At 40.3% G+C, this 26,004-nt stretch overlaps 1 protein-coding gene across 3 annotated transcripts in view; it reads left to right on the top strand.

Moving 5' to 3' along the window:
* HHIP (hedgehog interacting protein) overlaps nucleotides 1–26,004 on the top strand; it is a 94,634-nt gene that overhangs the window by 40,236 nt on the left and 28,394 nt on the right. For all 3 annotated transcript variants that reach the window (XM_021100665.1, XM_021100664.1, XM_003129171.6), the window contains exons 5-7: nucleotides 20,346–20,497; nucleotides 20,852–21,025; nucleotides 21,591–21,734. In XM_021100665.1, coding sequence (XP_020956324.1) covers nucleotides 20,346–20,497; nucleotides 20,852–21,025; nucleotides 21,591–21,734 — 470 coding nt within the window. The remainder of the gene's footprint in view (nucleotides 1–20,345; nucleotides 20,498–20,851; nucleotides 21,026–21,590; nucleotides 21,735–26,004) is intronic.

Raw genomic sequence — 26,004 nt, 5'->3', positions numbered from 1 at the left:
GATCAGGACCCTGTGCTGCTGTTGCTGTGGCATAGGCTGGAAGCTGCGGCTCCAATTCAGCCCCTAGTCTGGGAACTTCCATATGCTGCAGGTGTGGCCCTAAAAAGCAAATAAAATAAAATAAAATAGTAAAGTAAAATAAAATAAACTTAATGCTTAATTTCAACCAACCCCAAGGAGGATATTTGAGTCTCCTGCATGTAGGAACCAGGAAAAATTTTTTAGATATGCTCAAGAATCACATATCCTTATGCAGTAAAGGATATGTGCCCAGCATCTTCCAGTTCTTTGGTTCTTTGTGGAGTCACCCTAGATTAAACTGATGCTCTGGTGTCTTACTTCCTCACACAATCCATTGTATCATCCTCCACCACAAAGCTATAAAAGTCATTTGATCTAGTGAGTGTTTTAGGTGTTCCGGGAGCCTAAAAACGTTTTGGAATCTTTTTGTTATTGGCCTAGAGGCCATTTCAGTATTATCAAAGTTAAATTTGATAGCTTACACTCTCTTTACACTTCTTTAAACTTGAAGTTTCACTCTATTTCAGAGATGTTTTAAGATACACCCCCTTTAATTCTGGGTGTCATTACTAATAATCCTATAATCTGGGCGTTTTTAGTCCCATTTTATGGATAAGAAAACACATTTTCAGGAAAGTTATGTCATCTTCCCTATACATATATTTAAGAACTGGCAGAACTGGGATTCAAATTCCTGTCTATCTGACCCTAGTAATTGTATAGTAACCATCCAAAAACTAACCTGTAAATATCTGAAGAAATTTGGCTTCGCTCTCATGAGTGTTCCATAATAAACTAACACAAGCTAGACTCAGATCGTGTTCCTGCTCCCATCAGCTGTGGTTCCCAAGTATGGGTCAACTTTGGAACAGCTTGTTGAAGCAGAAAAAAAAAAAAAAAAAAAAAAAAAAAAGGCTAAGCTTGATTTGGCCTGGAGCAATATGATTGTAAAGGAAGTTAAGTGTGGCTTGCTAAAAGAGCCCCAGTTTGATGTTGGTTGACAGAATGTCCTTCTGCAGAATTAATTGGAGATGCTTTTTTTCAAGTCCCAAGCAGCCAACAGGTGACAACGCATTATTGATACAAGTCTTGGGGAAAAGGCTCACCTGTGGTGAGATAAGGCTTTCCCTATCTCAAATGAATGGGAAGTTTGATTTTTCTGCCAAAAAAAAAATTGGGAATCTAAATATTAGAACTCATGGAATAAGGGTATGCCCTTCTGATGCCTTTGAAGAAACCTAAGGCTCTTTTGTTCTTTTGTTTTCTCAAGTCCGTTTCATACTCCAAAAGACACATGCCATGGGGAGCATGTGAAATGTCAGAGACGGTGTCCAGTAATAGACATTAATTAACTCTGCCAGATGAAACAGTTGTAGAATGGGATAACGAGGAAATACATCATCTAGGAGGTTATATGCAAGAGTGGGAGAGTTGAGAATTCTTTCTCATATACATGAAATTTCTCAATTCTCCTGTGTGTCCTATTCTGTATAAGTCGTTGTTACGTGTAAACTGGATGTGGATAAAAGCCATAGACATTTTATTATGAGTTTCAAGTAAAGGCACCAAAACCTCCAACGGTAAATGCCATTGGAGCACTCGTTTCTCCACCAAGTTTGGTATATTAGGATTGTCATCTAGGGCCATGCCATACCAGAAGGCAGCTGTCATTTGGGAGCAGCTTTTGATACTGAAACCATTTCAGTGACATATAAGTACCTTCCAAAGAGTTTGGGGCTCTAAACTGAAAAAAAAAAATCTTTTCATAAATTGTTGGTTTAGGTCACACAATTGTCTCTGTAGCCTTGAAGCTACTCCGGCATGCATGTGGTTCGCATAGTTTGACTTCAGGAGGCTTTTATTAAGGTATTTTCTTTCATCCAGAAGGTGTTCTTTATAACAAACAGGAAACCTTACTAAATATAACCCAAAGTTTAAGCAATGGAAAGGCACATAGATGATGTCGTACATTATAAATATTTTTTGTACTTGCTGGTTTATTTCTAAGGAAATTATGAGGATGACATCATAATGATGACTGACTTTTATTAGTGTTTTGGCTCTGAAGCTCTAGACCAATAGTTAGAAAGAAAAACAAATTGTCTAGTGTTCTCCCTTAATACCTTACCTGATGTTTTCTAGTGACATTAATCCTAGGAAGCAATTCTAGGACCACTCTATTATCATTAGTTCGCCTTTACATATGCATCCTGAAAAACATGATAGTAAAGCATACACTTTCTTAAAACTCAGAATAGGAAATAAGGACCTTGTATTTTTGTGAGTTACTGCTCGGATTAGTCTAAACTCAAAGATCAATTTTAGAGGAACATTTTACAGACCATTAATTGTTGCAATCTGAGAAAGGCTTTTCACAACTGTTCAATGTATATTTTAGCAATATGCTCCTTTGTTCTATACCAAATGAAAGTTGTTCGTTTTTTATTTTTACGGAGGCTTTAGTACCTTTTCTAGATAAATCCTTTCAAATGACTTGGTAAAATTGAGCCTTAGAAGATCATGGGGTAAAGCTATATATGATGCATGAAATGGAGCTATAAGTCTTCTGGCCATTTATTTATACACTCAAATATTTGACTGCCTATTAGGTGTCAGCCATTGGGCTGAGTGCTGGTGTAGAGTCAAAGAATAATTAGACTTGATTTGCCTTCAAGATTTCTTCTTTATGGGATAGGGAGGCTGGTAGATACAGTCAATACAGAATGATAGGATAGGAGTTCCCATCGTGGCTTAGTGGAAATGAATCTGATTGGTATCCATGAGGATGCAGTTCGATCCCTGGCCTTACTTAGTGGGTTAAGGATCTGGCATTGCCTTGAGCTGTGGTGCAGGTTACATATGTAGCTCGGATCTGATGTTGCTGTGGCTGTGGTGTAGGCCAGCAGCTATAGCTGTGATTCAACCCCTAGCCTGGGAACCTCCACATGCCACGGGTACAGCCCTAAAAAGACAAAAAATAAAAATAAAAAACAAAATGATAGGATAGGAGTATGATGTCCTGGCAACGTGTCAAAAGCGCTAGGGAAAAAAAAAGAGAGAGAAAGAGGCATGCTCTGGGGTTAGAGAAGACTACAGAAGAACCAGAGCTGGGGCTTAAACAATCAGTCAGTTCTTACACAGAAACTAGATGGGGAGTGATCTTCCAAGCAGAGGAAATAACCAACTGCCAGGGCATCAGGATGTGAAAACCTAGGGAGCCTCGAAGTTGACTGGCTGAAACTACAAGAACGTGAGCTAACAAGGCAGAGGGTGAGACTGGAGACAGAGTTTAGGGCTATCTTGTGAAGGATCTTGTGTCCCCTGTTAAATCACTTGAACTTGTTGAGAGTAATGAGAGTCAGAAAGTTTTGTTTTGTTTTTGTTTTAAGGAGGCAAAGTAAAATGATGAGATTTGGGTTTTTTTTACAAACCTGTGTGAAGGAAGTGGCGTCAGGCATGAAGTGGTCTTCTCATCAGACATGGCCAATAGAAACACAAGAAGAAAAACCCAAAGAAGAAAAACAAGCTGTCCTTTATCTTGTCCATGGTTTTCTTGCCTCCATTTAGATTTCTATCAGGAAATTATTTGATTCAATGAAAACTTAGCTTTATCCATGTTTCAGCCAGCTGAACAGCAAGGGATGGGGTGCCAGAGTCACTTACACATCAGTAAGAGCTCTAATGTCTTGGGCCATTTCTTGCTACTGGACTGTTCTAGGATGATGTGTGGTATTACATAAAGTAGTGTTCCTTGTATATTTGAGAGTTCTCCAGACAGTCTCACCTGTGTCTGTATGATCTGCTCTTTATCACACAATGAATACTCATTTTCCAATACAAGAAATGACTTCCTTTACCACTTGTTTTACAGTGATAAAATGTGGGTTTCCAGATATCCAGATTTCTAATATTCACATCAACATGTTCTTACATTTTGGCTATAAGTGTAAGAAAAAAAATCCTTAAGAAGTTTTTATATTATACATGTTAATTTCAATAGGTAATTTCACATTTCTTGATTCCCATTATCCAGGTTTATAGGTGTTAATGTAAAAGGCAATATATTTTGTGTCTGGATATATTTAAGGAAGAGCAGAACAGAGCAGTTTGTTAATATCATTGATATTTGTGTCCATACTTTGGCTAATGAACTGCTGCTTTCTAGAGCTTTGATTTTTAACCATATGATGATTCGTAAAGTTATCTGTGTAATTTTTGCTAATGTGTTTGTGTTTAATTTTTTTTAGTTACACATTATATATAAATACAAAGATAAGTATCTTTATGTAACTAAATAGGTATGTAGATTTACATTTCCTATGTAAGATGACCTTTTCAAATTGGTCACTTTATTTGATTTCAAATAATTACAAATATACAGTACAACAAACAGCTTTACTGCAAATGCCGCACATGAGAAAACCAAATGCCATCGACAGTGCCCCTTCCAAGGCCCTCACCCTGGAAGTCACTTTGTCACACAAGCCATTAAATGAGAAACAAATCAAACACTTTATCCAACTATAGTTTTCCACTTGAAACCATCAAAACCGAAAAAAATAGTTTTCCCTGTCAAAGTGAAAAAATGATAAGTGCTTTGGAAGAATAATCAAATACCACTTCTTTTAAAGCTGACCTACATTTCAAGAGTGACATTTTGGTTGGAGATTATAGCTCTGTTAGAATAATTGATGAATGAATAAATGATTATTCACTCCTGGGTATAATACTAAACTCTCCATCCTGCCATACATTTAAGGAGAGCACCTCTGTTACCTACTCTCAGGTACATGAACGACAAACCCATCCTTCCCCGCCCCAGCACCATGAGGAGGACAAAAGCTGATTAGTGAGTAGCTAATATGGACCAGCTGAGTGTCAGTAACTTAAAATTTTTATTTTGTGTATTTTTCATTTAAAAAGAAATTATGAAGTAGACGTTATAATTCATATACAATAGAAAAGAAAAAGGTAAAAATAGCAACTGAAGTTCAAGTGCGTTAAATTACTTCCCCAAAGTCAAACAGCCTGTAAGTCACCAGGTACTGATTCAAACCCAGCTCTTGCATTAAAGACCCACCCTATTAAAGACTGCTTACTAACCTGTGCCCTCAGATCCTCAAAACTCTCCACAGAGAGAGCAAAGAACAAGCATGGGAGAGTGGGAGAGTTCCCTTGTGGCTCAGCGGGTTAAGGATCCAGTGTAGTCATTGCAACAGGGTTTGATCCCTGACCTGGGAACTTCCATGTGATGTGGATGCGGCCAAAAAAAAAAAAAAAAAAAAAAAAAGATAAGAATGGGAGAGTGTGTGGGCTTTTCACTCTTTCCTTTTCTCCTTTCCTGAAGAATCATACCAATGTTAATAAAGTGTCTCTCTGGGAGATACTATGCTTTCTTCCTTGGAATTTTCTTCCTTAATTGTCTGGCCCCCAAAGTCTTGGCTTGAATGTACGTCTTCAGAGAGGCCTTCCCTGACCCCTTCATCTAAATTAGATTCCCCCTGATGTGTGTTCCATAACACCCTATTCTTTTCTTTTTAGTCCTCTCCAAAATTGAATTATATGTTTGTTTGCAGGCTTACTTGTCTAAAGCCTCTCTCCAAGTCGAATACAATGGTCTGGCCGTGTCGTGTAGTAACAGTGGCTAACTTTTGCTGGGCATCTGTTGTGGGTCAGAGCTCACTCTACACTCTTTCCATTAACTGCCCTCTCCCCGACAACCTTTGAGGTAGAAAATGTCCCTGTTTTGAAGGTGATTAAACTGAGACAAGCTACGTACCTTCTGTCAAAAAGCTAACAAGTAGAGGAGCCAAGTTGCAAACCTTCTAAAGTCACAATCCCTGAGCCCATCTTCTTGACGCAAACCAAGAGAAATACGATGCTTCATGACCTGGGAGCAATGGGCTCACCCTGTTTGCCCCCTGATGGTTGAGTGGAGCACTGTCATCTGAGAGCAGAGCTGTGCAATGAGTGAGGATAAAGGGTAGAGGTGATGAGAAGAGTGGGTGCTGGCAGTGGGGAAAGTGCAATTGTAGAAACACTTCTTTTGCCCTATGGTTTAGAATCAGGAGTTTGTCTCTGCCTGGTAATTCTGTGAATGAAAATGGGACAATTAATGTGCCATCACTTTTGCCCACGTTGCTACAAATATTAAATTATAAACATTAGAAAACTCGACTCTGTCTTGCCCTGTTTGGCTTGTCCCTCAGTTAACTAAGAACACAATCTCAGGAGATTTGAATATTAGAAGTTTCCTCAAATTCTGCCTTTTAGTCCCAAATTATATTATCCCTAAATATATAAAGTATTTTTTCCATTATATTAAGAATTATAGGGAACAGAGCTTCCTTTGCCCTGAAAATGGACCTACTGGTGAAACTTTCATGGAAAAGGTGAACAGGCAGACATTGTCCTTAAAATAAATCTTCATGTATTTGAAGCAAGTTATGTAAGCTTAGATTTTTTTTTCTTTTTTGAACTTAAGAAATCCAAGTCCTCCCTTTAATCTTTCTTCATAAATCCTATTTTTATTTTATAATTATTTTCATATCTTTAATCTGGACTTCAGATTTTTTCAGATATCTGTAATATATGTATAGTTTCCACACTTACTCTATCTTAATGTCATAATTGCATGATTATAGAAAACATAGAACAGCAAAAACTTATAGCTTAAATTGTTAAATTTTTGTCTTTTTAGGGCCATACTCAACAACATATGGGGGTTCCCAGGCTAGGGGTCCAATCAGAGCTGTAGCCGCCAGCCTACGCCATATCCGAGCTGCATCTGCAACTTACGCCACAGCTCAGGGCAACACCAGATCCTTGACCCACTGAGCAAGGCCATGGATTGAACCTGCAACCTCATGGTTCCCAGTTGGATTCGTTAACCACTGAGCCACGATGGGAACTCCTGTTAAATAATTTAATATTCCAAGATGCATTTTCCAGAAATATATATTAATTGCTTTTATTCAGAACTCGTATAAATATATATCAAATTTCAAAAAAAGTTGCTTAATTTGGGTTATCTGGGGCATAGCAAATGTTTGTTTGCTAATTGTTGATTTATAACTAATGATATTTTAGAATAAGAATGATTTTTAATGTAAAAATGAATTTTTTAGACTGATCTTTTTTTAGTGCTGCTGTGTTGCCAGAATTCTGCATTTGATCATTTTTTAAAATAGTGACTGATGAAAATATCAGAGATTCAAAGAATTTGATTCTCCTATCTTGAAAAATTGCAAGTTTAATTGGCATTTAAATCATGTAAATACAAACTCTACTCAGAAAATAATTTCAAAAGTACCATAATTTTTACATGACCTTGAAGTTCAAGCAATCTATTGCATAACTTTTCAAGAGAAGTCACATAGAGGAAACCTCATATTTTCTCAAATTTATTAGTGCTCCTTGGTGGTCCAAACCGTTGGGGTTTTTTTCAAGGTTTCTTTTCAAAGCAATAATCTTACTTAATTGTTTAATGTTTGTTCTCATATAAGTCAATTTGAGTTCTTCTTTAGAGTAACAATAGGAAATATATAATGACAAAGAGCAATAAAACATGATGAAGAAACTCAAGTATCCTAGTGTTGTATTTCTATATAATGATGTGAAGATAATGCTTTTAGCTGCATGATCACATGTCATAAAAAACAAACTTTATAATAGCAAGAGGTCAAATTCATTTAAAATGATTTTTACCCTTAGCTACAGTTAAGCATTAATCCTTAATATTGTGATTTTTCTTTCTATGAAAGGACTCTGAATCTTCCATTTTCTGACAGGAGAAAAAAGATGCTTCAGACTACAAAGGTATAAATCAGATGAAACTATCAGGCAAACATACTTTATTTCCCTGGGTTAAATGTTTAAAATAAAATGGTCAGACTCTCTGCCTCAAAGATTTTAGCTTTAAAGATGGTAACTGAAATCATATGAGTCCATTTTATTTCTTTAGTTTTAACATGAAAGTTTAATATTTCTAATAATTTCGTTAACATTTTTAACTTTTATTCTTATAAAAGTTAATCGTCCTTAACTCTGTTAGGCTTTTATTAACAGACTATGAAAGAAAAATTTTTAGGACGGACCAAGGCTTTCTAAGAAAGATATTTCCAAGCTGCAAGATGGTAAAAAGGATCCTTCTTCTTACCCTTTAAGTAAAATACATTTTGGGGGGGTTGAGGGGTGAGGGCATCGTCTAAATTGTCTTCCTTGTTCCAGAGGAATTAGTTGCTTTTCTAACAAAGTTTGCTGATATTTGTCAGTTTAATATTTTTTTTAAAACTATTTATACTTGAAGAATGATTCTAAGAAGGAAGTTCTTGAGAGCGTGTGTAGTACACATAAGCAAGTATTTCCTTTATTCTGTAGCATTATCTAATCTTTGGGGATATGTATACTTTTAATATTTTTATATGTGTGTTTTTTTAATGGATGAACATAGTCTCACACCCTTTTTGGATAATCTAATATTCTTCCTTAGCTCATAATTGGATATTCAAATTGAAATCTAAATTCACTGTCTTTTTAAATTTTATATAAATACCTGTTTTATCAGTCAATATTGCTCTGAAGTAATTTTCACAGCTGTTTGCCAATATCAAAATGGGTATTTTTTTTATCATAAATCTTGAGAGTGCATTTTTACATAGAGCTTGTTTTTGGAGGGGAGAAAATATTGTGATTTGCCATCGGTATTATTAGAGAACACACAAATGTTGGGGTTAATTCGTTTCTCCTATTCCTTTCCTTTGATTACAAAAGAAATCATTTACATTTAACTTTAGAGTATACAAACACTATATACGTATACATATATTTTACCAAAAAAAAAAAAAAGATTCCTACAAGTAGCCAAGTAGGTATGTTTCAACCCTAGAATAAAAATTCAGATTACCTCAAGTCTTACAAATCATTCATTAATAAGCCACTGGGAACACATACCATCTAAATCTTCTGAAGAGATATAGACAGATCTTTATCAAAACTATGTGGTAAGACTAGTGCTAAATATAAGTATAAATGTGCCTTTCCATGCTTGCAATTTTCTGAAGTCCAAAAGTTCTTTGGATGGTAGCCGGCAAGATAATACTTCCTCTCCATAATTTAAATGCATTCCTGTCGGATTCAAATATATGGCTACACATTCTTTACCTCAAAATCACACGCCCTTCCAAAATTTGTGTTATAGATCAGTTGTGTTTAAGAATGGCCCTTCCATTCAGATGGCAAAGTTGACATTTATAAAATGATTTTACATTCATTGTCTTCTTTGATTATCTGAGCCTTTTTATGAGAGTGGAGAGAGCTTTCCCAAGGAAATCGCATTTGCCTTTCTCTCCATTAAATAACCAGATAAACTCCTGGAAAGGATTGTTGAGCATTCTACTTCTGTGTTATTTGGTGTAATACTTGTTGTCCTGCATTGCTTCGTCTAAAATCCAGTAAAGAAACAAAACAAACAAAACAAAACAAACAAAAAACCACCTCATCCTCTCATGTTTAATGGATGATGTATTTAATTATTTTGAACCCCTGTTTAATTCACAAAAAGACTTGGGTACTTCGCCTTGAAAGGAACAGATCTGATAAAATTATAAAGCAGGAGATAAAAGATAAGGCACAATACTAGCTGCGGGAAAGAATGAAAGAGGTGTGAAGGGAGAGTAGAACTGTCCTACAATGGTGGTCCGGGGTTTGCCAGAGCTAGTTGTGCTCACCTTGTCACACAAAACAGAGACATCAAGTTGCCAGTTTGAATTGGCCATGGTGAGATATTTACACCACGGAAATACATGCAAATCAGGATTTTTTTTTTTCCCTCCCAGATTGTCAGTTTATCAGCACATTGCCCTAAAGCCTTAATTAACCTTTGTATTAAAATAACTGGTGTATAAGCTTCATTTTATTCTCCTGCAGAGCTTTGTAAATTTAAGGAAGACTGTTTCAATACGACCTCAGCCCATGAACAATGGGTGCTGATGAGGGAATACAATCTATTTTGTTTGTTCAGGTCTTCTTTTAGGAAATATTTGGTGGGGTGGTGGAACATAATAGCTTACATTGTTTCTCCTGCAATCAGATCATCTCGGCGTTGCCACTTCTAGCTTTATATTCTGGGCAAGTTACTCAAATCGTCTATGCCTCTGTGTCCCTATCCAGAAAATAAGGATAACAATGAGATAGTATTAAACTTTAGAGCTGCTATAAAGTTTAATGCTTGCAGATTACATAGCATGGTCTCTGGCACATAGTAAGAGCTCAGTACATGATCATCTTTTATGACAAAGCTTCCGCTGGAGAGGAGATAATTTGTAAGACCCTGGAAATACCAAAATGAGGTCCTTGCCTTTAAGGTGCTTTTAGTCTAGTGGAGAATTGGTCTAGGTCCTAATTTACATATCTTACATTTTGCTGTGTCTAACAACAGGAACTCCCTTGAATATCCTGTGAATATCTAAGGCCCAGAGTTCCTGTCATAGCTCAGCAGTAATGAACCCGACTAGTAGCCATGAAGTTGTGGGTTCTATCCCTGGCTTCACTAAGTGGGTTAAGGATCCGGCATTGCCATGAGCTGTGGTGTAGGTCGCATACTTGGCTCAGATCTAGCATTGCTGTGGCTGTGGTGTAGGCCAGCAGCTGCAGCTCCGTTTCAATCCCTAACCTAGGAACTTCCATATGCCTCATGTGTGGCCCTAAAAAGACAAAAAGAAAAAAAAAAATCTAAGGTCCAACAAGTATTAAACCTATAGGCTGTAACAGAAGAGTTTAGTGTAGTTAGAGTCTTTTTAAATTATTATTTGTATTCATTTTAAATTCCAAAAATATTCTTGCAGTTTGGGTCAAACTTTTGTTAATTTATTTTCAGGTACCTTAAACATACAGCATAAGAGCTTTGCTTTCTTTAAGTGTTGCCAGCATTTCTATATAGTTCCTTCTTTGGAAAAGTGTTTGGTGCTAGGATTTTGTTTCTAAGAAGAGTTTACACTTTCCGTAGCTTGAGTATTTTGTTATTATTTCAAATAGATGTTTCACACAGTTTAATTTTATTGAAACTGTTTTCTTTTAGAGAAGATAGTTTTGGAGACCTGAATTTTAGAATACCACAGACATCATTAACACTTGACACAGAGTGAACCACATCGTCCCTAGTGTTCAAGCCATTCCCTGATGCCATATTGGATTTCTTGGGCAACTTGTGATAAACTTGGGACAGAGTCAATCCACTACCTAATAGGCATGCTGTATCAAATACCACAGTTCAAATAGGTAAAAAAGCCAAGGGGAAAATGGAAATACGAGAGTTGATTCCGTTTGACAAATATAAAGCTCGAATAAAATAAATCATGTACATCCATCCATAAAATAATGTGACCATAACCGTTCTTATGTATATATCCGAATACGTCTATTCTCTTTTCCCCGTAGGCATGGGGTGTCAAAAGAACATCAGTACATGGACTGAGAAGCAGCTGGGAAGCTGTAAATCCTAGAACATAACCACTTCTGGTATCTTCCTTCTGTGTAGGTTGGAACTTAAACCCAGTGTGACTGATTTATTTTGTTTATGCTTGAAAAGAGTGGGGAAGAGAATTGTCGAAGAGGGTTCTGTGACTATGAGATAGCCGGGCTCCATCTAGAATGTCTTTTATCCTCTCATTTGTACTTTTCTAGTTGTTTTTGTGTTTGCTACCTTCAGAAGGTAAAATGTACACTCCTAAAGGCAGAATTGACAGGGACCAATTGCTGCCTACCAAAAATGATTATACGCCATAAGACACCTCCTAAAAGCTCTGAATTGCTAGGTATCTTCTAGCAACTCTCCACCTTCCTTTGAAGCAGGACATACTTCTTTGTCAGGGGAGTGTGGTAGAGATAAGCATGGGTCCTGACAGCATGTGGAAACTGTAAATACTTAGTGAACCAGAGCAGTAGGTAAAGTGAAGAGGCCTTGAAGAGACAAGACAATGCCATGAAGAGCACTGTTATCAAAAAAAGGGAGTTCCCATTGTGGCTCAGTGGTAGCGAACCTGACTAGTATCCATGAGGATGCGGGTTTAATCCCTGGCCTGGCTCAGTGGTAGCGAACCTGACTAGTATCCATGAGGATGCGGGTTCAATCCCTGGCCTGGCTCAGTGGATTAAGGATCCAGTGTTGCAGTGAGCTTCGGTGTAGGTAGGAGACACTGCTCGGATCCGGAGTTGCTGTGGCTGTGGTGTAGGTTGCAGAGGCAGCTCAGATACTGTGTTGCCATGGCTGTGATATAGGCTGGCAGCTACAGCTACAGCTCTGATTCAACCCCTTTCCTGGGAACCTCCATATGCCACAGGGCCAGCCCTAAAAAGCAAAAAAATAAAAAAATAAAAAAATAAAGAAAAGCCAAATCTGGAAAAATAGAGGAAATTTTAAAGAAAGAGGGAGAATTAGTACTCTAAATGATAGGTTGACAGCGTATTGTGGCTGGTTTCCTGCTTCAAGAACAGAGAAGGTGAGATAAGAGATGAGGTAATAAAATGGCACATGATATTTTCTAAAAATGTTAATTTCCAAAGTAAAATTTGTGTGACAGGAAGACTACCAAATTATTCCAAGTATAATGTTAATTTGATAGACTTGATCATGACCTCCTCCCTAGAAAGAAGGACGGGCTAAAGAAACTCCCACATTTCTTCTGGAGTGTTTTCTGACACCAAAGGACAAAGGTTTGGGGTTTGTTTTTTTGTTTTTTTCACATCAACCACTTCTCCAACATCAGCTGGATGTCCAACCATCCAGTTCAATTCTGACTGTATCTGGAGTTAGCCCAGACCCCACAAATTAACCGCCCAGTCCCACGAGGCTGTCTCCCCTACAGGCACCAGCTACAACTGGGGTGCCTAAGTGACCCACATTTCTGCCCCGCTGATTACAAATTCAGGGCTTCCCACACGATTCCCCTCAGGTTCAATAACGGATAGAATGACTCAGAGAACTCAGGAAACTGCTTTACTTACTATTACAGGTTTCCTATAAAAGCTGTAATTCGGGAGCAGTCAGATGGAGGAGATGGACAGGGCAAGGTACTAGGGGCTGCGGGTCATAGAGCCTCCAGGCCGTCTCTGGGCCTGCCACCCTCCAGCACCTCAATGTATTGACCATCCTGGAGGCTCTCCAGACCCCACTGCTTAAGGTTTTAAAGAGGCATGATTGAGTAAATCATGGCCGTTGGTGATTGAACCCAACCTCCAGTCCTTCTCCCCCCTCTGGAACTTGGAATATGCGACTGAAAGTTCCAATCTTTGAATTACATTTTTGGTTCCTCTGGCTGCCACCCCCCATCCTGAAGTTGTCTGGGGGCCCACCAAGAGTCCCTTCTTAGCTTAAACTCAGGTAAGGTTGACAGGGCTCCTTTTGAAGAACAAAAGACACCCTTATCACTCAGGAAATTCCAATGGTTTTAGGAGCTCCGTGCCAGAAACCTGGGACAAAGACCAAATGTAGTTTTCATTAGAGCACATAACCACATCATGCAGCCCCTCTCATAGGGTCCTCCGGGATTGATTCCCTTCTGAGACCAAATGAGACTTTTGGAACTATTGAAAAAGCAATCTTCCCCCCCTTTCCCAGAAGTTGTGAAGAAATTAATATGCTACAGTGTATTTTGAAACTTAAGAACAAAGCAAAATAATACAGTTTCAGGGAGACTAAAATCCTCCAATTTGTAAAAATGATTTGCCCACACTGAATTTTACCTTCCTTGCATCCTGTGATTAATGTAGTTTTGCGCTTGACTGAATTCATAGATGCCCACATGTTCTCTCCCTTCTCCTCCTCAATTCTGAAAACTACTTTCACCTCACTCCGGAGGCTGTTGCTTTTCTCGAAATACTGACAGCTGAGGGAGTGCCTGCCCTGAAAGCACTTTCCTTAGGTGTCTCCTGGTGGATTTATAGGGGAACTCCCCAGGTCTCCTCTCAGGTCACTCACAGCAGTTCATGGCCAGGATGGCTCAAGTCATCGGGGCTTTGGATCTTTTTTTAAAAAACAGATTAAAATAGCCATGCAGGTAGGCAGACAATGCCCCTCCCTGAAAGATGTCCTCGTCCTAATCTCCAGAGTCTGTGAATATGTTACTTTACAGGGTAAAGAGGAGTTGAGGTGGCAATAGAATTAAACTTACACTGAATTATCTGGGTGGGTTCAGTGTCATCACACATTCTTAAAAGTGGAAGGGGGAGCAGAGTGGGTCAGATGATGAAATATGAGAAGAATTCACCCCGCTGTGTTGATTCTAGGGCATGAACCAGAAAATGCCAGATGGCTTCTAGAAGCTAGAAGGGACAGGAAATGGATTATACCCTAGAGCCTCCAGAAACGGAACACAGCCCCGCAAACACACTTATTTTAGACCAGTGAGACTCTAACCTACAGATTTTAAGATCATAGATTTGTATTGTTTCAAGCCACTTAAATTTGCAGGGATTTTTACAGCAGCAGAACACCAATACACTTGTATTGTGTTTGAGCTAATAATTCTTCAAACAAACCTATTTCTCATTTCTGAACAGCCAGAGGTTCCAATCTAAGAAACACAGGTTTGCACAAGGGGCCCAGGTTGGTCTCCAAGTCCCCTTGGTTTTTTCCTGATACGTGCCAGCAGAACACAGCCATTCTAATGACAATTAATGCAGGAAATGTGAAGACCTACCTTATGCTAAAGTATATATTTTATAGAGAATTAAATATACCACCACTCCATTACTATGTTAATCCCTAGCAACTCCATCATTTAGAAAACAAGAGTTCTACCAGAGGTCTTCCTTCCTACCTATGTGCTTCGGTCACATGAGTAAGATAAGTTAGAAGATGGCTTTCACTGTTAGCAGACACTGGAAATCTTCATGTAATTAACTTGAAGGGAAAAAAACCAAGCTTTTTTCCTTTTTTCTTATCCAGTTTTAGAGATGAGAAACCTCAGTGCTAATATACTGATTAACCTTTGTGTCAGAAAAGGTTAATTTTCTGAGTACCCAGAAAAGATATTTACTCTCTTTAATATGTGTTTTTGGGGCCAGGCATATTTCTACCAGTGTAGCACTGTTCGACTGCCCCTGCCCCATCAACAGCATAAGGAAGTATGGGGGAGGGGGGAAACAACTGAAATCTTATTTCGTTATCTGTTTCCACAGATAAGCTCCTGGAGTGCAGGAATTGGTTTTTTTGTTTGTTTGTTTTTTGTTTTTGTTTTTTGTCTTTTTAGGGCCGCACCTGTGGCATATGGAGGTTCCCAGGCCAGGGGTCAAATGGGAGCTTTCGCTGCCAGCCTATACCACAGCCACAGCAATGACAGCTCTTGTCAATGTCAGATCCTTAACCCACTGAGTGAAGTTAGGGATCGAACCTTCATCCTCATGGATGCTAGTTGGGTTTGTTACTGCTGAGCCATGATGGGAACTCCCAGGAGTTGGTTCTTGATTATCTTATTCCTGGTGCCAAGTACCTAACACATAGTAGGTATTCAATAAATATTTGTTAAATGGACACTAAATGTAATTTTTTTGACAAGGTGGTAGCAAGGAATATCTTGAACTTAGCAGTGCATTATTTATTTTAATCTCTCTCTCCTTCCTTTCTCAATACCATATAGTCTGCTGTATAGACCACTGAACTTGAAGCTAATCATTTGCCAGAGTGTCGCTAAAGAAGCTATGCCAAAATGAGAACCGGTATTTGCAGTTCAATGAAGCCCAGTCCTGTTCCCTAAAATGCACAAGTTACCTGCCAAATATAAAGGCAAATTTTAAAGAAGTTGGAAATCAGAAAAAATTAACTGTAGCCACATTGAAAGAATGAAGGGAATGTTTTCTTTAAAATATTCGCAATCGGAGTTCCTGTCGTGGCGCAGTGGTTAACGAATCCGACTAGGAACCATGAGGTTGCGGGTTCGATCCATGGCCTTGCTCAGTGGGTTAACGATCCGGCGTTGCCGTGAGCTGTGGTGTAGGTTGCAGAAGCGGCTCGGATCCCGTGTTGCTGTGGCTCTGGTGTAGGCCAGTGGCTACGGCTCTGATTTGACCCCAGCCTGGGAACCTCCATATGCCGCAGGAGCGGCCCAAGAAATAGCAAAAAGACAAAAAATAAATAAATAAAATAAAATATTCGCAATGAAAGGCCACACCCCACAATTTCTCTTTAAAAGGGAACAAACTCTTCTTGTTATAATCAGTTTATGATTACCCATCTTTTTCATAGATGCTTCATTTTCTTCTAGGAAGACTATTCTTAGCCAATTAGTTGGAACTTTGACGTGTTCATCAGAAAAGAATTTATCTTAAAACCCTAGGGCTAGATCTGATCTTGTATTGACATGAAAAGTCATCAATACTCTCTATTTGGAGGGGGGGGGTCCCTGTCTCTTTTCTGCTGACCCTTTGAAATTGTTCCTGAGAGCTGAATGATCACTAGAATGGCAGTTAACTGTTCATGAAAAGTCCCTAAGGAGGATTTTTTGATTCGCTCTGAAACACAGCTGGGTTAACAGCCAGCTTGCAGAGTGTATGGGCACATCATTTTCAAATCATTCAACTCTCTGACTTGGAGGAGTCACTGATGCTTGGTGCCGGGCTGCCCAGAAGATGATGTGGTATTGGGAGGGCTGAGCAAGGGGAAGGGAGGGGCTTGTGGCAGCCCGCGATGATGCCTGGTTGAGGCTCCGTCAGTGAGCTTGGAAAAAAAAAAGTACTACCCAAACAAAGGACACCCTACTGTACTGTTCATAAATTATATGTTGCTGGTTTGGTTCTAGCCCGTGATGTGCACTCCCAGAAGCTCAACGTCCACACACAGCCATCGGTGTTAGTAATGAAGTACTAGGTATAAGGTGAACATCTGACGCATTGCTGCATTTCACATGGCCAAGGAAAACCTTTTAGGCGTTGGGTTACGAGTTTTCAAAAGGCTGATGGTGGAAGTCAGTGCTTTTTTGCAGGGTGTGGCTCCCCACACCAGGGATCTTCCATTTGCTGTTCTATAAATGTGTCTTTCTCCCTTTTCAGACAGCTTGGCTGTACTGATTAATCACTAGAGGTTCCTTCTCCCCAGCTGCTCAATAAACAGTTCAATAATTTGACATTTCTGGAAGGAGTGCATGGATTTAATTCTGTAAAGCTACACGTAATGAGGGGAAAGGACGGGAAGGAGTATCAAGAGTGTCAGGAACACTGACACAAGGGCTTTCCGCTCAGCTTGGGAGACCTGGGGCCGGCACTCACGTTCTCGGGCTGGGCCAGGGTGCTGGGGAAGACTGTGATTGAGGCAACCACAGAAGGTCTGGAAGCCCCAAATGTCCAGTGGTGGTTCTGGCATCATGGCCTCTGACCTTGGTCCAAAACTAAACCTGCAATGCGCCATCAACAGACTTCTCCATCCTTAAGATTGGTCAGGAACGTACTTTAAATGGACAGCATAACTCTGAAGGCCAATTCAAGCTCAGTGTGAGCCTACCAATACTTCAGTCTCCTGACAGCAGTCATAGCACCCTCCCTCCCAATCTCTGAACATTTAGGAGTCAAGTTATATCATATAATTTAAAAAGCTAGTTTCAAGAGAGATTCTGGGGTGGTCACATAGTATGCAGCATTTTTCATCAATATAGTTATGAAAGTGAGTATTTCTCTGAAATGACTTGAGTAATTAGTCATGTCTCTAGGTCACCCAGAACACTACTTTGCACCTGGAAATTGACTTTAAAAAATGAAATCGTATGTAATGATTAAACAAATGTAAATCCTATAACCTGAAAAATTCAGGGCGCTTTTCAAATGTGTTTCTTGCCATTCAAATGTCTCGTTCTATTTCCATATTTGGCACTTTAATAAAAGCCAGTGATGCCCCCTCAAATGCGATCCTGCAATAGGTGAATCTTCCAGATAAACGGCCGCCTTCTCTCACTTGTGGTTTGGTTTAAATCTCTTTTCCCTTCTGTCTTCCGACAGTGCAGAAATTTCACATTCCTAATTCCCAAAAAGCAGCCTACGCAGTTTTAAACCATGTTGCTCTCCAGCTCAAATTGTCTTTCAGATGATTTGATTAAAAACTACAAAAGAGCTGCTTTCAACAAAAGCTTCTTATAGTGGAACACAAACATTTGTGAAGTGGGCATGCAATATTCATACTGCATTCACAGCTTTAGAGGGAAACACATGCAGAAGAGGAATTTCTTGCAAACTAAATCCCACCCCCTAGGCTTCCTTCCTTATACATCCATCAAGGAGGTTTAGATGCACAGTGGCTTTTCTACAATCGAATCTTAGTTACGCATGCCCGCTTTCAAGATCTCATAAGAAAGGCAAGAGATATTTGTTTAATGAAGATATAGAAAGAAAAACAGCAACAATAGTAAAATCGTCGTAACAAGATAATCCAAAAAACGGAAACTCATTCATAAATCATAGTCAGGGAACCTTACTTGTCAGTGAGATTATTCTTTGGCTTAACATTGAAATTAAGCATAATGCGGTATGCAAATGAAGAGGTTGGCTTTTTTGACATTTGAGCAATGGATCCTTGTGGGCTATTTGCAGCCACCGTATTATGTCTGCACGAACTTTGGATGTTTCCTCTTTGGATGGCCTATATCTGAAAGTAGCTTTTCTCTAATCCAGGAGATAAAAGAAACAATGCTTATTAAAAGTGAAATTTTATGCATGAAACTTTATATTCACAAATCCATGTAGCATACAAACTACAAACTGTTCTAGGCTTTGCTAGTAACCCATGCTATTCCCTGGGACAAAAGCAGGAGAGTGCTTCCAAGATGGAGCATAGCCTTGTGAAGAAATTGCAGAATGAGAGATTCTTTTCCCTCCTCTAACACTTCTAAGGAGTAATTTACAGCTTTTCTCCATGGGAGATGGTGTGCTGTTTGATAAAATAGTGTATATAAGGTAATGCCAGGAGGCAGGGAGAGAGTGGGATGGATGGGGAGTTTGGGCTTAGTAGACGCAAACTGTCCCATTTAGAATGGGTAAGCAATGGGGTCCTGCTGTACAGCACAGGGAACCAGATCCAATCACTTGTGACAGAACGTGATAGAAGATAATATGAGAAAAAGAATATGTATATATATCTATATATATATATATAGATAGATAGATATATCTGAGTCACTTTGCTCTACAGCAGGATTTGACAGAACAATGTAAATCGATTATAATAAAAAATTATTAAAAAAATAGAAAAGGTCACGTCCTAGCAGCACTTGCAAACATTCCGTTTCCCTCACATTTTTCATCTTTGTATATAACTCAGACTACAGGGGAAGTGTTCGCCGGCTTCCCAGAATATGAACTTGACGTCTCTGATCTAGATAATTTTAGATACCTTAACTTCATTATAGAAATTCCTTGACTACTTGTGGGCTACAACAAATGCTAAGACCATATTGAGTTTCCTCGAGCTGAATTAGCAGAAAATAAAGATAAAATGCCTTTCTATTTAAGAACACGATGATGTTTTAATTGTTACAGCATTTGGCATGCCTAACGTATACAATTCTTGACATTCATATAATAACAGAAGAAAGTTGTTTGGGATTTTTCTTTTATTTCCTAGTGTCCCCTTTCCTCTCTAGGGTTTCTCTCCCTGCCCCCTCCAATCCCAGCCCCGGCTTTTAGCTCTCCTCTCATTTCTCCATCTTTCTATAAAGAAAAAAACTCATGCGGGGAAAGGATACATGTAAAAATACCTCATTTCTCTGCAGATAGGCCAAGGCTGCTTATTACCTAGCGATGACAACAGACCACCATGCTTGTGACAACTGATGTAGATGCCTCCAGGGTGAAACAAAGGTTTACGTATTACACAAGCAATTTAACTGTTTTCTAAACAGATTGCCAAGACAGTGGGAGCTGGCAGCCCACACTGTGTTTTAGGTTTTGGAGACTTGGATTAGAAGTGACTCCTGATTATGAACCTTTTTATTTGTCTTCAGCGAACTACAAGCAACCTAGTAACCCAGCAAAGAATTCTTCTCAGCCCTTAAACTTGTCTTCCTAGCTCTCCCAGATTACACACACAAATCACTTGACAAAAGTGGCGCGAGGGTCTCGCGCATAGATAACCCCCCAAGACAATTGTCTTGTTCTAACCCTTAAAGAGGTCTGCAAAGTGAAATGTTTTATAATCCTTTTTGTGCAGGAGGCAAGGAAGCAAAGAAAAGAGTTTGGGCAAAGATTATCCAGGAGAAAGAAAGAGACTCTTTTGGGGGGCTCCAGTTGAAACACAATAAAGAACATAATTAACTTCACAATTCTTTGTGTTTTTCATTTGACTGCAGGGAGGAGATGAAAGGGGACTGCTAAGCCTTGCATTCCATCCCAATTATAAGAAAAATGGAAAGCTGTATGTGTCTTATACCACCAACCAGGAACGGTGGGCCATGGGGCCTCATGACCATATTCTCAGGGTTGTGGAATACACAGTCTCCAGGTATCACCAAGACATTTCATATTTTTCTCATTGTCGCTTCATAATTTTTTGTTGAGAAGTTAGATTCACCAGGAGGGGGCAAGAATTAACCCACAGTCTCTGTCTTGCTTAAAATCCCACCCGTGCCTTTCAAGAAAACTGCGAAAAATGGTAGCTTTGGCCCTTTTCCGCACTCATCTTCCGACTTAAATGCCGTCTCTGCAACCCGGAAAATAACATCATTTAGCAGTAATTTGTATTAGCTACATGCTTATTTATATGCCACGTGTTTGCTTCACTCTGTGTCTAGTACTTACTTTGGGGAGTCACTGCATGTCTTTCACAAGCCTGGTTTGTTTCCTCCCCACCATGCAGAAAAAATCCCCATCAAGTTGATTTGAGAACAGCCAGAGTATTCCTAGAAGTCGCAGAACTCCACAGAAAACATCTGGGGGGACAGCTGCTCTTTGGTCCTGATGGCTTTTTGTACATCATCCTCGGTGACGGGATGATCACACTGGATGATATGGAAGAAATGGACGGGTTAAGGTAAACACACACACACACAAATACAGGTTCCCCAAGATGTTAGAATGTTTTCAGTGAGTTAAGAACGGTCTTTGAATTCCATCACTTTGGTTAAATATCCAACTTTTATTATGTGCCTGTATTTATAAAATGAAGAGGAATTGAATAAATATGCTGATGTAACATTTTTGAAAGTCTCTATACTGAGATGTCCTAAAACCAGTTCCCGCTGTGTGGTTTGTGCCCCAGCTACTGTTTGGCTGCCCTGACATCACTCTGTGGAATGGACTAACGTCATCCAGGGGAGCTTCTTGGGGGACATTAAGATTGGCAAAAAAATTTTAGAGGGCAGATGCAAAAAGCAGCGCCCCCCACCCCCCGATGCTGCAGCCTTTGGCCACCATCAAGCTGTGTCTTGGTGCTGCCACTTGTCTGAAACCAACCTGCCCCCTGATATGGAATTTGGAATTTTATAATATTGTTTCAGTTATGGGCCCCATTCTTTTATCTGTAGAGCAACCTGCCCCCATGTGGTTAGGTGAAATACAAAAAGAAAAGGCATTTATGCTGTCCTCCGATCCCTCAGCGACTTCACAGGTTCGGTGCTCCGGCTGGACGTGGACACTGACATGTGTCAGGTGCCGTATTCCATACCCAGGAGCAACCCGCACTTCAACAGCACCAACCAGCCCCCGGAGGTGTTTGCCCATGGCCTGCATGATCCAGGCAGGTGAGAACACAAGCCTGTCCTCTCTTCTGTCTTACAGTCAGGTCAGGATTTGGAAAGTGGGGAAGGAGAGTGTTTCCGGGCACAGAGCTGTCATAAGTGGTATCCAGTGTGTGCCTCTAAAGCCTCACCAGTTCATTATCTCACCCAGTATTTTGTCCTCTTTCTTCTAATGTGTGAAGCAGAGATGGAAAAGACAAATCAGACAAGGCACAGGAACCTTCACAGAGAAAAATCACCTTAACATTTTGGAGAGTAATCATTACACACTGTTGGACGAGCGACACAATTAAGACTTCAGTCTGGGAGTTCCCATTGTGGCTCAGTGGGTTAAGAACCCGACATAGTGTCTGTGAGGATGTGGGTTCGATCCCTGGCCTTGCTCACTTGGTGGGTTAAATGTTGCCGTGAACTGTGGTGCAGGTCACATCGGATCCAGTGTGGCTGTGGTGAAGGCCAGCACCTGCAGCTCTGATCCACCCCTGGCCTGGGAATTTCTATATGCTGCAGGTGTGGCCCTTAAAAATAAATAAATAAATAAAAGAAACTTCAATCTGAACAATTCAGAGAGACAATAAGACTTTTAGCCTTTCATTGTCTCCCTATACCTCCTCAAAATCCTAACTTCCTTATACATGAAAAGAGGATGGTACCGGCCACCTTGCAAGGAGGCTGTAATGGTTACATACCAATCTATAAATGGAGCGCCAGAGTGTCTGACACACCTGATAGGTTTTAAATAAATTATGGTTCTTATCATAGCTTCATTGAACATGCGATGACGCAGCATCATGTGGAAGGAGTTGAGCTAAATGTCAACATTTTTGGACTTAAAAATCACATATTCTAAATAAATTCAGATTGACTGTTTACTACACTGAACCATAAGGAAAGGACCATGAAGACGTATGTAGAGTGAGAAATTGGGGTGTCCTTGAAGGTGCTAGGAAGCATACTAGAGCAATTCTTTCATGAAAACTTCATCCGATCTGTGGTCTGTTATTCATACTGAGGGGTATCTGGCCACATTTATTCATTTACTAGTTAAGTTATTATTGCCATTTAATGTTTATTGAGTGTTCACTATGTGCAAGGTGAGTATTTCTCAAACTTTTTATTTTTATAATCCCTGCTGCCCTTCATCTCCCCTCCATCAAAGTCCAAGTGTACAGTTCATTTCCTTTCTGGCATCTCAGCAGATCTTAAAATCTGTGCGACAGGGAATACTTAAGGTGGGTTCAGGATGTGGAGGAAACTGTCACATTCCATTCCTATAGCTCAGAACGCGCAGACACCACCACAAAGCAGCACACTTTGAAGTCGAGCAGCCTGAGTCACCACAATCCCACTGGAGCCTTCATGCAACCTTCCCGGGGGGTCCCGGACCCTCAGTGTAAAAACACAGGGCGAGGTGCTTTCCAGACCTTACGTGTGGCAGAATGCCTGAGCTGTGGAGTCTTAGCTCCTCCGGCGGTAGAGGACTGACGGAACAGTCTGCCTCCCTCCGAGAGTGTTGCAGGCGAACGAGGATTTAATAAAGCAGAAAGGAAACGAAAATCATTATTGGCTAAAAAGTAAAGCTGGCTTTTATTAAGCACCTTGGTGCAGAGCAGCAAACCGAGTCTCTTGTGCCCATCATCTTAATGATAACTCTCAGCTGGCACTCCAAGGAAGCAGGCATAGTGCACCGCCTCCTTTTTGAAAAAGACTTTAATTTTTAGATCACTTTTAAGTTGACAGCAAAATTGAGCAGAAAGTACAGACATTTCCTGTAGACCCCTGCCACCACACATGCATAGCCTCCCCCACTATCAACATCCCCCACCTCAGGGAGAGATTTGTTATAATCAGTGACCCTACACGAACACCTCATTACATTATGTACCCATAGTTCATTTACTCCCACCAAAGACCATCGTTTACCTTATGTTCACTCTTAGGGTTGTACAGCCTCAGGGTTTGGACACATGTGCATGACATGGATCTACCATTACCACTGAATTAATGAGGACAAGAAGGGGACCGTGGCCCCGTGACGCAGACCTACCATTACCATTACATGGATGCTTACAGTATCATACAGAGAAGTTTCCCTGTCTGGGCTCTTTTTTGTATAAAAAAAACTAGAGCTTAAAAGGCCCAAGTGCTTCTTAATGGATGTGCTGTTCAGCCAGAGCTAGACCTCGTGGCCTCCAACACCTTTGGGAGACCTGGCCTTTTCTTCCAGATTTGCTCTTTCTTGTTAGAAAGAGGTCACATCTTTTTTTTTTTTTTCTTTTTTTTTTTTTTTCGGTCATAGTTTCTCCATCTTCAAAAGGAAGGCAATACAGGGGAGTTCCCGTTGTGGTGCAGTGGAAACAAATCCAACTGGTATCCATGAGGATGTGGGTTTGATAACTGACCTCACTCAGTGGCTTAAGGATCCGGCATTGCTGTGAGCTGTGGTGCAGGTCGCAGGTGCGGCTTAGATCCAGCATTGCTGTGGCTGTAGCTCTGATTTGACCCCTAGCCTGGGAATGTCCATATGCTGCCTGCAGCCCTTAAAAAGCAAAAAAGCAAAAAAAAATAAAAGGCAACACAGGAAAATTTTCCCACTCTGTATGGACTTAGATCCACCTTAAGTCACAGCAGGTCTGTGGCATGATCCCTGCCAGACATTGCGTGCTGAGAATCATTGAATTAATGAGGACAAGAAGGGGACTGTGGCCCCAGAACAGCTAACCCACGTTTCGAAGATCAGGCTTAGAGTTTCTTTAAGATGAGTGGAATCACCTGGCGCCGATAGGCTTTGTTTTGTTGTAATCGTTGTTGAAATAATTGCTGCAGGTGAGTCATGTTGCTTAAGCCCCAGAACCTACTCTCAGATTTTAATTTTTTTAATTTATTAATAACACCCACAATTTTGTTTTTGTCACTGATGTATTTTGTTGGCCTAAAGCAGTGATTCTCAGGGGGGATGATTTTGCCCCCAGAGGACATTTGGCAATGAGTAGAAGCATTTTTTGGTTTCACGGGTTGGAAGGAGGAGGTCACGGCACCGATCTAGTGGGCGGAGGCCGGAGAAGCTGCCAAACATGGTACAATTCTCAGAACACCCCATTCTACCCCCAAACAAAGAAATATCTGGCCCCAAGTGTCAGGAATGCCAAATTTTAGAAACCTAAAAACAAGGCAAGTCAGTTTTCCACATTTGTGAGAGCTGAAGCTGAACATCTCCTGTCATGTATTGAGTACTGCACCGGAAGTGGAAAACAGAGTGGTTGTAGGGATATGGGATGATGTCAGTGTATGTTCACCTGTGTGATCACAGAGAGCTTTAAAAATATTATTCAACTTCATTCTTCCCTCAACCCCAAGCCCCCATGCCTAGTTCCTCAATGATTTAAACATTCAACAAATATTGGGCCCCTCTTATATTCCTGGATTTGAACTAGGGAACAGAAATACAGTGATAAAGAGATTGGAAGTGGTTCCTGTCCTCATAGAGTTTACAGTCAGTGGCTTAAGTCACAGAAATAATCTGGTCCCAGAGTAGGGGTGAGCACGAAGTCAGAGTTCACAAGAAAAACCTCAGTGGCTGAAGGGACCAGCCGTATTTTATTCCTTAAATTGGAGTGCATGCTTTCCCTTGTTAGAGCAACCCAGGCTTTAGAATGTAGTGATTCTGTGTAAGAAACACAAAGCTAATGCTATAGCTAATACAGATCTTCCTTGACCCGCAATGGGGTTGGGGTTAAGGCCCCGTGAAACTACCATAAATGGAGAAGGCACCTAATGGTCCTCACCTACCAAACACCATCGCCCAGCCTCGCCCACCTTAAACATGCTCAGAACTCTTAGGTAAGGAATTCCTGTTGTGGCTTAGAGGATTCAGAAACCAACTAGTATCCAAGAGGATGCGGGTTCGTATTCCTGGCCTTGATCAGTGGGTTAAGGATCCAGTGTTGCCGTCAGCAGCAGTGTAGGTTGCAAACATTGCTCGGATTCCCCCCCCCACCCCCACCCAGTGCTGTGGCTGTGGTGTAGGCCGGCAGCTGCAGCTCAGATTCAGCCCTTAGCCTGGGAACATCCATATGCCATGGGTGTGGCCCTAAAGAGACAATAAAATAAAATCACGTATGTGAGCCTACCATTTGGGCAAAGCTTCTAACACAGGGCCTGTCTGAGGCTGAACATCTCCTGTCATGTATTGAGTACTGCACCAGAAGTGGAAAACAGAGTGGTTGTAGGGATACAGGATGGTGTCAGTGTATGCTCACCTGTGTGATCACAC

Source organism: Sus scrofa, chromosome 8 (genome assembly GCF_000003025.6).
Source record: "Sus scrofa isolate TJ Tabasco breed Duroc chromosome 8, Sscrofa11.1, whole genome shotgun sequence".
Lineage (NCBI taxonomy): Eukaryota > Metazoa > Chordata > Mammalia > Artiodactyla > Suidae > Sus > Sus scrofa.
The sequence above is the reverse complement of the archived record's forward strand: the minus strand, read 5'-3'. Positions and strand labels throughout refer to the sequence as shown.